Below are 12,026 nucleotides of genomic sequence, written 5' to 3'. Positions count from 1 at the left end.
CTGAGAGACGGCTGCAGATTGGAGCTCAAGTAGGTGTTCATCTGTCTGCTGCTGATTCTTTTCTGCAACTAAATATTTAGCTGCAAACAAAATATTTAGCTAGGTAGCTTTAGCTTAAATCTAAATATTTAGTTAGGAATGAAAATATTTTGTTAGGAAGCTAAATATTTAGTTAGCCTGCTAAATGGATAGTTTGCAGTTACATATTTGCTAATTAAATATTTAGCTCAGTTCTAAATATTTAGCTTGCTAGCTAAATATTTGGTTGCTATCTAAACACTTACAGTAGTTTGGAGCTAAATATTTAGTTTACACACTAAATATTAAACAAAACTAGTTATCTAAGTATCCTGTTAGAAGCTAAGTGTTTAGTTTGATGCTAAATATTTAGTTTTCTAACTAAATATATATTCTAACTACATATTTAATTTGGAGCTAACTCTTTTGTTTGTTAAAAGTAATAAATGTCACAGTTGAATAATATAGTTATAATATTACTTTGAACAATTCTAAATAACCCAAATCATTTCTGTTAATTTCAGTGTAACTTCACAAATGGTTCCCAATATTATAATTATATATGTATATCAATATGTTTGAAATTAAACATACAGTCATGGCCAAATGTTTTGAGAATGATTCAAATGTTAATATTTACAAAGTCTACTGCTTCAGTTTTTATAACGGCAATTTGCATATACTCCAGAATGTTATAAAGAGTGATCAGCGTAACAGCAATTAATTTCAAAGTCAATATTTGCCTAGAAAATGAACTTTATCCCCCAAAACACATTTCAACTTCATTGCAGCCCTGCCTTAAAAGGACCAGCTAACATTGCTTCAGTGATTGCTCCATTAACACAGGTGTGGGTGGTGATGAGGACGGGGCTGGAGATCAATCTGTCATGATTAAGTAAGAATGACACCACTGGACACTTTAAAAAGACGCTGGTGCTTGGCATCATTGTTTCTCTTCTGTGAACCATGGTTACCTCAAAAGAAACACGTGCAGTCATCATTGCACTGCACAAAAATGGCCTAACAGGAAAGAAAATCGCAGCTAGAAAGATTGCACCTCAGTCAACAATCTATCGCATCATCAAGAACTTCAAGGAGAGAGGTTCCATTGTTGCCAAAAAGGCTCCAGGGCGCCCAAGAAAGACCAGCAAGCGCCAGGACCGTCTCTTAAAAGTGTTTCAGCTGCGGGATCGGGCTACCAGCAGTGCAGAGCTTGCTCAGGAATGGCAGCAGGCAGGTGCGAGTGCATCTACACGCACTGTGAGGCGGAGACTCTTGGAGCAAGGCCTGGTCTCAAGGAGGGCAGCAAAGAAGCCACTTCTCTCCAGGAAAAACATCAGGGACAGACTGATATTCTGCAAAAGGTACAGGGAGTGGACTGCTGAGGACTGGGGTAAAGTCATTTTCTCTGATGAATCCCCTTTCCAATTGTTTGGGACATCTGGAAAACAGCTTGTTCGGAGAAGACGAGGTGAGCGCTACCACCAGTCTTGTCTCATGCCAACTGTAAAGCATCCTGAAACCATTCATGTGTGGGGTTGCTTCTCAGCCAAGGGAGTCGGCTCTCTCACAGTCTTACCTAAAAACACAGCCATGAATAAAGAATGGTACCAGAATGTCCTCTGAGAGCAACTTCTCCCAACTGTCCAAGAGCAGTTTGGTGATGAACAATGCCTTTTCCAGCATGATGGAGCACCTTGCCATAAAGCAAAGGTGATATCTAACAGGCTCAGGGAACAAAACATAGAGATTTTGGGTCCATGGCCTGGAAACTCCCCTGATCTTAATCCCATTGAAAACTTGTGGTCAATCATCAAGAGACGGGTGGACAAACGAAAACCTAGGAATTCTGACAAAATGCAAGCATTGATTGTGCAAGAATGGCCTGCTATCAGTCAGGATTTGGTCCAGAAATTGATTGAGAGCATGCCAGGGAGAATTGCAGGGGTCCTGAAGAAGAGGGGTCAACACTGCAAATATTGACTTGCTGCATTAACTCATTCTAACTGTCATTAAAAGCTTTTGTTACTCATAATATGATTGCAATTGTATTTCTGTATGTGATGACAACATCTGACATACACACATGAAAACCAGAGGGCAGCAGATCATGTGAAAATATATTTGTGTCATTCTCAATACTTTTGGCCATGACTGTACACGGTCAATCACTATATGTATAAGAATCAAACATGATTTAGAATAATCCATTTTGGCATAGTTTGGAAATTTTTGATTTCATTAATCTTTATTTAAGCTCTTCTTTCATTACCTGCTGCTAAAAGTAAAATGATTTTCTGTTTTGTTTCTCATTGCAAAAGATGGTCAGTTAAAATGAACACAATTGATTGTTTACCCAAACCAAACATTAAAATGATGGAAACACCAAACACTCAAAGATTTTGCTGCATGAATCTGACTGAAGTTTTGCACGACTTTGAAAATAGAGCAACAACCACTGCAGCTCACCTTTCCCCCCTCTGTTGTTCTTTGGTAAGCGTGATGGGGTACATTTACCATCTTTCAGGCATGTGACTCATAACTGAATCTGTGTGGGAGGGAGATGGACTCTCATTTGGAAATTTTACTGCATTTAGGGACAAAAATTAGGGTACTGATAATCTGCAGATCGCTTAACTGTCATAATGTCATTCTCTGCAGAGACAGTCTCATGCATTGCTTTGATTTTATCTTGCAGAGACAACATGGTTAGCAATGTTCATTTGCTGAGCTTACATTTATTTCTCAGTGCTATAAAAAATACCTAAACTTTGACTGAACATGTTAATCCCCATCATGATTCCAATTCAGTGCCGGTATTCAGTCCTACAGGACTTGCATGCTGCATTTCCTCGACTCCCTGAAACGTGTTTTTCTGGGCATGTTGGTGGGGAAAAGCCTCCACTGCATCAAAAGCTGGGGAAATTTATGTGGGTGCCACCTGATAACCAGATAAATGAGCTGAAAAGTGAGACATGGTACTTGACGCCCACCCTTCACCCTTTCATTTGCCCCTCAGTGATTGTATAAGTCCAACCACAAGATCTGAATGTCAACTGGTTTTTCAGCTGATGCTTGTGACTGCTAACCGTTTTTATTTCCGCTGCCACCGAGCATGAAAGTTGATCTTGTGGTGACTTCATCCTGCCCACAGTCACACCTAACAGTTTCCTCTTACTTTCACTTTCCCTCAAATCTTTTATGTATGTGCTTCACTATGATAGTGGATTGTCCAGTAATTCTAAAAATAGTTAGAAAAATGGCTTTGTGACCCTAACATTGATTACTGCATCGATTACTGCTCGAGTTCTCACTAACACCAGGAAGATAGAGAACATAACACCAGTTTTAAAGTCCCTCCACTGGCTCCCTGTAGCTCAAAGAATAGACTTTAAAATACTGTTGTTAATTTATAAATCACTGAACGGCTTAGCACCACAATACATTAAAGATCTGCTGTTGTTGTATCAACCTTCCAGACCTCTCAGTTCTTGTGGTTCTGGTTCTGCTCTGCATCCCCAGAACCAGAACCAAACGAGGAGAAGCAGCTTTCAGCATCTATGCAACACAAATTTGGAACAAACTTCCAGAAAACTGTAAAACAGCTGAAACACTGAGTGCCTTTAAATTTTGACTAAAAACCCACCTTGATTACTTTTAGAGTTGTATTTGAAACATAATCAAATTCCGTGGAAGAGGTGTACGGAGCCCCGTGCAGGAAGAAAAATGGCGAGTGGCTGAGGGTGACTGGGTAACGGAAACCCTGTAAATTCTAGACACTAACAGGTTCCATAGAATTGCACAAAAATCCGTGAGGGTCGGCGGAGTCCCTGCTCAAAATTCTGTGAAAGAGGTGTACGGAGCCTGGTGCCAGAAGCCCATTGAAATGCTGTCTACGTCATTTTAAACTGTGTGAGTGGGAATAAAAATAGCAACAGGTATTTTGTTCCATATAACGCAGTAGGTGTGTAACAGGTAAACCTTCTATGGATGCAAACTCGACTAAAAACCCACCTGTTTAGGATTGTATTTGAAACGTAATCAATTACAAATTTATTGATGGAACCTGAATTAATGTCGTGTTTTGATTGTTGATTCTATCTTGCTTTGTGTTTCTGTGTTTGTTATGATGTAAAGCACTTTGAAATGCCTTGCTGCTGAAATGTGCTATAAAATATGATTGATTGATTTAATTGAACATACTATCTGGACTAGATAAATAATATCTTGAGAATAAAAAGTGAAGAAAAGTCCAACTAAGCGCACAGAAAAGCATCATAATTTTCTTGGTCTTCTTCTGTAATCCCAGTTTTCATCCTAAAGTGAGAATTGGAAATCATGTCGGAGTGTAAATCTCGTTATCTCTGACATCTCAAGGGATTTTTCATAAATTTGGCCATGATAGTTCTGGGTTTAAATTTCTGCGTTCTCCTTGTGAATATAAGAATTTTCTCCTCCTACGGTCCAAAAACATGACTGGTATTTGATCTAAATTTCCTTTAACTGTGAATTCATGTTTATGGTTGTTTGGCTCATGATGAACTGAGCCAAATGCTGCATCTTAAAAAAATCAATAACAGCAAAACAATAACTTTGACATTTCACATTTTCTTCTTGCATGTTAAAAGAGTAGATGACAAAATAACCTGAGATACAACTCAGTTTAGCAACTACTTTACCGCTTTTTTTTTTTTTTTTTTACCCATTTACGCCTTCAGTTTCAAAAGAATATAATTTTTTTATTGCAAAAGAACAAAAAGAGGCAAAATGGATACACTTTAGTTTTACTGTGCCATAATCAATCTGCATCCTGTTATTTTCGTATTAATTTGATTAGTGGTTTTACTTTATTTATGTGAATTTGTTTGACTTTCCCATATTTTAAAAATAAAATACAATTTATAATTTTTTCCTGCATCTAAGAATTTTCAAATTCAGTTAATATAGAAAATGTTTTTAGAATATATACTGTATGTGTTGTGTTGTTTTTTATCCTGAAATTTGTAAAGTTATAGATATTGAAAGGGCTTATATGTCTATTTGTCTCTCATTACTCAATGATCCTAGACTTTTTCATTTTTGTGTTTGCTGATATTTTTTGATAGATATTTCTTTACCCTGGCTTCTTTCTGCTTCAAGTTTGCATGTTCTTCCCATGCATGCTTGTGCCTCTTTTGGTTACATTTGATTTCCAGATGTTTGCTTTTTCAGTTTTTGATTGGATAGTTTTGAAGTGGCATAAATTTGAAATGAATTAAAATTTTTTCTAAAATATGCAGAAAATAAAACAAAAAGGGAAAAAAGGAAAGGAGACATTGTGTTTTCTGTACTTTATTGAATATTAGGCTGTTTTTTTTTTTTTACAAGAAAGTGTGCATAATGGAGATAAATGTGGTTATTGCTACTCCATCTTATATATTTGGTAGCACATCATTCTCCTTTTTCTGCTGTAAACAAAGTGAGAATCTCTTAAATGTCTATTGTTAATCAACATTCAGCTGCAGATATATTCAGGACATTAATGTGAAAGTGCCTGATGAAAGCAATAGAAAATATGGCAAAGATGAAGACATCAGTGATGCTTTAAAAGTTCAAAGTCCCTTAGTGAAATTAAGTGAGACATAATTCAACTTCTAGATCCGTCATTTTGGACGCTGTGCAAAAAGAATACATGGCATAAAAATGAGGGAGAAACCGTTTTCTGCCTAAATTTAAAGGTTTAGCAGTACATTACCATTTCTTACCCTTTTTACATCAAACATAAAGCAGAAATTCAAATTCCTTCATCTGAAGCCAAGAACACTTTCAGTCTGTTCTGACTAGATTAAATGGAGTCAGAGTAAACTCAACATTTGCATTGGATGGTACAAATAAAAATAAAGTTTCCTATGAGTCCACACTAAAATATTTCAACACTGGCAAAAATATATTGAAAATAATGCATCAGAAAGCTATTGTTACCTATAAACTCTGATAAATGATTCGTTCTTTTCCTTTAGCTGAAGTAAAAAAGCAGAAAAAAAGCAGTCTGTTGCCAAGAACAAGTGTAACCTTCACATTCTCAGACAGGTCACATATACCCTGCAGGTCTATTACAATCTTTTTGCTTCCACCAGCTAAAGGTGATTCAGCTACTTTTTTACAAGTGCATACTGATAAGTTTCACCAGGGATGGGAAACATGGCAGGTTTGTTGACTTGCATTGAGAATCAATGCAACGACTTGCATTGAGCCCTTGAGTCCTCCATAAAAGCCTCAATGGCTTTCATTGGGGAAATGAAAGCCATTTTCCTCAAAAATGAACAAACAAGAAGTTTTCATCCTTCTGACTTCAGAGAATGGTCGGGAACATCTGCAGGACGTTCCTTGGACAGCAACACAGGAACGACTCCCTGAGCGGTCTTGTTGAGGATGCAGTAGTCGTTACAGTGGTTGGCCATCGGGATCTCATCCACAGGACTGCATGGCAAGCTGCACTCCGGGCTTTGGGTCAGATCCTCGCAGCTGCAACCAGAATCAGAACGGCTTATCTCTAGGAAACCTTTTGGATCGGAGCAGACAACCTCTACGTTTTGGATGCAGGGACCCCAAACAGAGCAGGGGAGCTGAGTGTACGGCGTGTCTCCTGGACAGGGAGGAGCGGAGGCTTTCTCCATCCCTGGAAAGCCAACGTAGGAGGTGTGACTCAGAGGGAAGACCAGCTGCGTTCCTGGAGCGACGAGGAAGACTTGGTTCTCCTCTAAATCCTCTGGGCTGGACTTTGGCACAACAGTCACGGCATCGGTGATCAGGTCCTCCTCGGTTTTGTACTTCAGAACATACTTGCCTTGAGGAGAGAGCCACTCCTACAAGTTCAACAGAAGAGTGTGATGAGGTGGTGTGTCTTTAGGAGCTGGGTCTCTTTAAATGGTTTTTCTGTTTGCTCCTTCAACTTTTTTCTCAAAGGTTTATTCCTGATGATAAACTATTTTGCCCTCTGATATAACCTGGTACATGTTCATGAAGAGCACTCTAAGTTGATACAATAATCTTAAATTGTTCTCTGAAATAAGCCAAAAGTCAGTAGCTGTGTTTTCATTCACTATATAATTGCGCAATTTGACATTTCGAAAATAAATTTGCTGAATGGAAACGAACCAATTTTGATCAAAAGGTTTGGTGCTATGATGTTTTGATTGGTTGATTTCACAAAAATTCAATGGAAACCCTTTTTTGCATCACATGATCAATAACCAGATGTTGCCACTGGCGCAAACCATGAAGAAGAAGATGACAGGAAGTAGTTGGAGGATGATGGCGCAGCATGTTTTTTCAGAACTTGTCATGTGAACAAACTTATTTACGTGCAGGTTTCTTTGCATTTCTTATTTACACTGGGACTGCGAAGTAGTTTTTTCGACATTAGTGTAATGTTGATAAAAGTTTTTCACACATTTGTATTGGAAATGCAACATCTGATACATTTATTATCTCAATTTTTTTGCCTCATAATTTTGTGTACTGTGTGACAGATTATGTCTTGGTCCTTAAATTGGTCTCTTTTATAGTGTAGTCAATTAGCTAGCTGCCATTTCTTTGGGTCTACTAACTCTTGCATATTGTATTGATCCTTTTAGATAATTGCACTTGCTTATAATTCAAACATTATTTTCCTTTTATGTCTCCTCAGCTAAGGCGCCATAGCGACCAGGTATACTGTTGTAGAGGTACTGCTTCGCAAACATACTCTTACACACAGAAATGTACTAACTGGATAGTGATATTGATATTTTAAAAAACTGTTTTAAAAGTCTGAAAACATCAAATTATTGAAACTTAAATTATTAGCTATAATGGTAGACACAATTATATACATAATATAGATCAGTGGTTCTCAAATGGGGGTACGCGTACCCCTGGGGGTACGTGGAGGTACTGCAGGGGGTACGTGAAGCTTTTCAAAATATCTTTAAAAAATCAGTAGGCTCCTCATAATAAGTCTTGGGAAAAATTATTTTGTAAAAAGTTCAATAAAATATAAATGTGTGTTCAGGCACTGAATTTTATATTCAGTATTTACAGGGTATTTACAGCACTGTACCTCTATTTTATTCCAAAAATGTTTTGCCCGTGTCAGGGGGTACTTGACTAAAAATATATTTTTAAGGGGGTACATCACTGAAAAGAGTTTGAGAACCACTGATATAGATAACAAAAATACATCGATTTTAATATGGGTCACTTTTCACTCGCTATTGAAGGACTCGGGTATGTAAGGGTAAACATATTACAAACAGTAGAGGCACCAAAACAGAGCCTTGATGTACACCAAAATAAACTATATTTAAATATTTCCAATAATTATGGAGGAAGGTCTGAATTATCTAGAACATATATTTTTTCCAAATGAATTTTCTTTTCTATATAATATAAATTGTGGGATTCCTGTCATTTCTTACCAGAAACATTTCCTACCATGCAAACAAATAAAACTGTTGTGTGTAAATTCTCTGAAGTTAAGAGAGGCAGAATGAGACATTTCACAGTAAAAAAGTCATCTGAAGATCTCACCTGTAGATTTCCGTCATGTTGCTGAAACAGAGGCTTAAAGAAAGGGGCTGGTGTTGGTGTGTGGCCCAGAGTTTTTATCTTCATTCTGTCAGGTCAAAATACATTCAGATACATATTCTGAGGTAATTAAATATTCTGACATGTAATTGTTTGGAGGAACAGCTGAGTTACCTTGTAGCAGGATTGTAGAAAACAAACAGGAGGATTCCAATAATTAAACAGATGGGGCCCAGAGATTTGAGTAAAATAGGAACTATGTGTTCTTGTTCTGAGAAGATTTGTGAAATAAGACAGAGTTAGTGAGTCAGGCTGAAAGTGCACAAGGTGACTGATGTGTGAATTATCTGCACAGTTCTGCGTAAGCTGTGGGGGAAATGTCTGACACTCATTCTCCGGCTGATAATACAGTCTGATGTGTGTTTCTATGTCGAATAAATCTTTATCTAAATTGCAAAACAAGAAAAAAATCTTTGACTAATAACTTTTAAAACCTTAGAATTCAGTGAGTTACTGTTTGTCATCTTTTTGATTGTGTGCAAAAGTTAAAAATGTAAAAATTGTCAGTTTACCTCTCATTTGTTCATTTGTCCAACATATTGGTTCACCCCACTCACTCCAAGTAGAGCGCAATTTCTGTTCGTCTCTAAACTTAAATCTGGCTTTCACGCAGTACTCTGTGTTTTGTTTGAGCAATGATTTACTATGGACTGCATGAACATTTCCAAATGTGAGGCGAAACGTCTGAGGAAAAACACAAACAGTGTTAGCAGTTAGCACCTGGAGGTCAGAAGTGATTTTGGATTATATTATGATTGTTCATATTAATGGGTCTTACTATGTTCCAGCTGCTGTGGGATTCTTGAAGCAAAGCTTCATATACGAGTTTCTTTGAAAAGTACATGTGTGTTTTATACCTGTTACTCTTACAGGTTATGTTGATATAATCTGTTAATTTTTGGAGATCCACTACAGGAGGCGGGGTCAGCTTAACTGTTCAGAAAAATGGTCTCAATCAGATTTTCAAATTTACTTTTACATTCTTTAAAGACGTATCTTAAAACATGTTTTACATGACAATAACAATAGCAAACAAACCAAATCAAGAGAAATGTGGATTATAGAGCAATTATTTCACACTTACTGCTTAATTTTGGTGTGAAGTTGCTTTGGAGAACTTCGCAGAAAGATGCCTTACAAAGATTTATTTCATATTTGTGATAGGATGCCATATGTGAATCTGAAACTTGACAGTTACAGAAGTAACCCTGATCGGTCGCCACGAGCGGACACGTGTTTCTGCTAAAAAACAAAAACAGCAAAAAAATCATCAAACTTTCCAATAGATTTATTGAAAATACACACATTTAGGAACAGCCCAGTGCTTTTATGTGCAGATAGTTCAGTTCAGAATACATTATTTGTCCTAAAATTGTTATTCATTTTCGTAGCTCGTCTATATAATACGACATATTTGTTCACATTAGATGTTATAAAACAACAACCATTCAGTTCACTGCATAACGACTGCTAGAGACAATGGGTCAAATGCACTTTACATTCTCACAGCTACATGCTAATGTATTTTATTTTTTACACTTTCATATTCTTTTTTTTACTTATCACTGATGGCAGCAGTGCAATTTATTTATGTTTAGCAACATAACAATGAAAAATCTTGTGTTTTATTCACACACTCCATTGCACATCGCTTTATGATTTTATGTCTGTGAAAAGCACTTTATAAGTATACTTTACTTACACACACACACACACACACACACACACACACGCACACACACACACACACACACACACACACACACACACACACACACACACACACACACACACACACACACATACCTTTCTCTAGAAGTGAACTTCAGGCTGTAGTTGTCAGGATTGATGTTGTTCACCACACAGGTTATGTTTTGGATGTAGTCACTCACACATGAAACTGAACAAGCAGAATTGAGAAGAAAAACATTTATATACAAAAAAAAAAAATTCAATTTGAAGTAAAAGGAACAACTGAATTAAACCAAAGAACTGCCTGAGAACTGCTGCTGCTGATTTTGTTTGCATTTATATCCAGTTATTTTTCATACAGATATATATTTTTAATCTGGTGGTATTATGGATGTTTATGTGAGACTATGTTGTAATTTACCTAATCTGACACTTAATCTCTCATAGCGATTAAATATAAACAGTTACAGATCTTTACAAATGTCTTGTGTTTCTTAACACAAGCAGCGAAACCTTCCAGTTTTCTCTTAAAAGTTTCTTGATCTGAAGGTCTGTCGATGTAATGTTCTTTTAATTTATCTGTTTTTTATCCTGACTAATGTTTAGTCCAGTTTCATCAGAAAATAACAGAAAGCTCAACAAGAATATTTCCATACTGGGAACCTTCCACAAAAACAACCAAAGCAACAAAAACATGTTTCCTTTGCTTTGGTTGAATCTATGGAAAACACCTCATTTAATGAGTCTTAAAAATGTTTTTTAAAGCTGGAAACTATAAATAGACTAATTATGAACTAAGCAGTCATAGCTTTAGGTGATTTCTGTTCAGAAAAGTGTAAATTACCATGTAACTGTATTTCAGTGAATTGTTCATTCATATCAAAACCAGATGAGTCTCACATGTGAAAGAAACAAAACGATAACACACACACGTGATATAAAACACAGATAATATAAGTTTTTGACATTTCAACACATTAAAATTTCCGCTGAACACTAGTTCTGTGGTTGATGACTGGAATGTGGTACGTAAAGGTTATCTGTAGTCATCTCTTTAATTCATCTTGAGAGGAGCAGTGATATGATGTATGAACTCCACTGATAGCTGCATTTTGTGTCCATGGATCTGAACGGTACCTGTGATGCTGCGGGCCGCTGCCAGGATGCTGAAGCACCAGAGCACAAACAGGAGCCGCCCTCTCATCATGGCTTATTGGATCATAAGCATCACTCTGTCAGCATCAACAAGACATTCAAATACAAAAACATTAAAGGATTTATTCCGTAGACTATCAAAATTTAAAATTACAGACACATTTAACTATGGAGACATAAAATGAGACCGATTTGTTATAGAATGAATGAGCAGTTGTTGGCATAGAGGAAAGTCTTATTACCTCAGAGCTGCGGTGCTGCTGATGTCTCAGTGTGTGAATGAGAAGTCTCTCTGAGGTTTGAACTATCAATCATCACCTAAACAGGAAGTGACGGGGCTTTCTTTTACCTTTTTGATTTGGTTTTGTCTGTTTCTCTCCTTCAAACACCTTCGTAATGTTCCACTATATTTAGCTCCGTTCGTGTATTTTTTTAAAACTTTGAACAAGGTGCTTAAAACTGTTTTAATTTCAAAATTTCTTCCTTGACATATGTGGCCATAAATGTAATTATGTAAATGAAAAAACAAGTTTAAAACTGAAAATATCAAACAT

The 12,026-nt window shown here is 36.8% G+C and overlaps 1 protein-coding gene across 1 annotated transcript; it reads right to left on the bottom strand.

Annotated features, from left to right (window-relative positions):
- Positions 1-5,387: 5,387 nt before the first annotated feature.
- LOC111608158 (interleukin-21 receptor-like) lies at positions 5,388-11,748 on the bottom strand. The gene is made up of 9 exons (XM_023331350.1): positions 11,715-11,748; positions 11,455-11,549; positions 10,432-10,525; positions 9,710-9,867; positions 9,404-9,558; positions 9,138-9,309; positions 8,740-8,836; positions 8,569-8,653; positions 5,388-6,863 (listed from the first exon to the last, which is right to left on the bottom strand). Exons 2-9 carry the CDS (start codon positions 11,522-11,524, stop codon positions 6,336-6,338), a joined length of 1,359 nt encoding a protein of 452 aa, XP_023187118.1. The 5' UTR covers positions 11,525-11,549; positions 11,715-11,748; the 3' UTR covers positions 5,388-6,335.
- Between the last annotated feature and the right edge of the window lie 278 nt (positions 11,749-12,026).

This window comes from Xiphophorus maculatus, chromosome 3 (assembly GCF_002775205.1).
Source record: "Xiphophorus maculatus strain JP 163 A chromosome 3, X_maculatus-5.0-male, whole genome shotgun sequence".
Lineage (NCBI taxonomy): Eukaryota > Metazoa > Chordata > Actinopteri > Cyprinodontiformes > Poeciliidae > Xiphophorus > Xiphophorus maculatus.
The sequence above is the reverse complement of the archived record's forward strand: the minus strand, read 5'-3'. Positions and strand labels throughout refer to the sequence as shown.

Bases quoted from the DNA above. Each gene is read 5' to 3' on its own strand.
- LOC111608158 (XM_023331350.1), bottom strand. From the start codon at position 11,524: ATGATGAGAGGGCGGCTCCTGTTTGTGCTCTGGTGCTTCAGCATCCTG. The intron at 9,559-9,709 runs GTAAGTGTGAAA...TTTTCTGAACAG, and splicing joins CTTCACACCAAAATTAAGCA to TTAAGCTGACCCCGCCTCCT. The intron at 6,864-8,568 runs GTGAGATCTTCA...TTGAACTTGTAG, and splicing joins AACATGACGGAAATCTACAG to GAGTGGCTCTCTCCTCAAGG.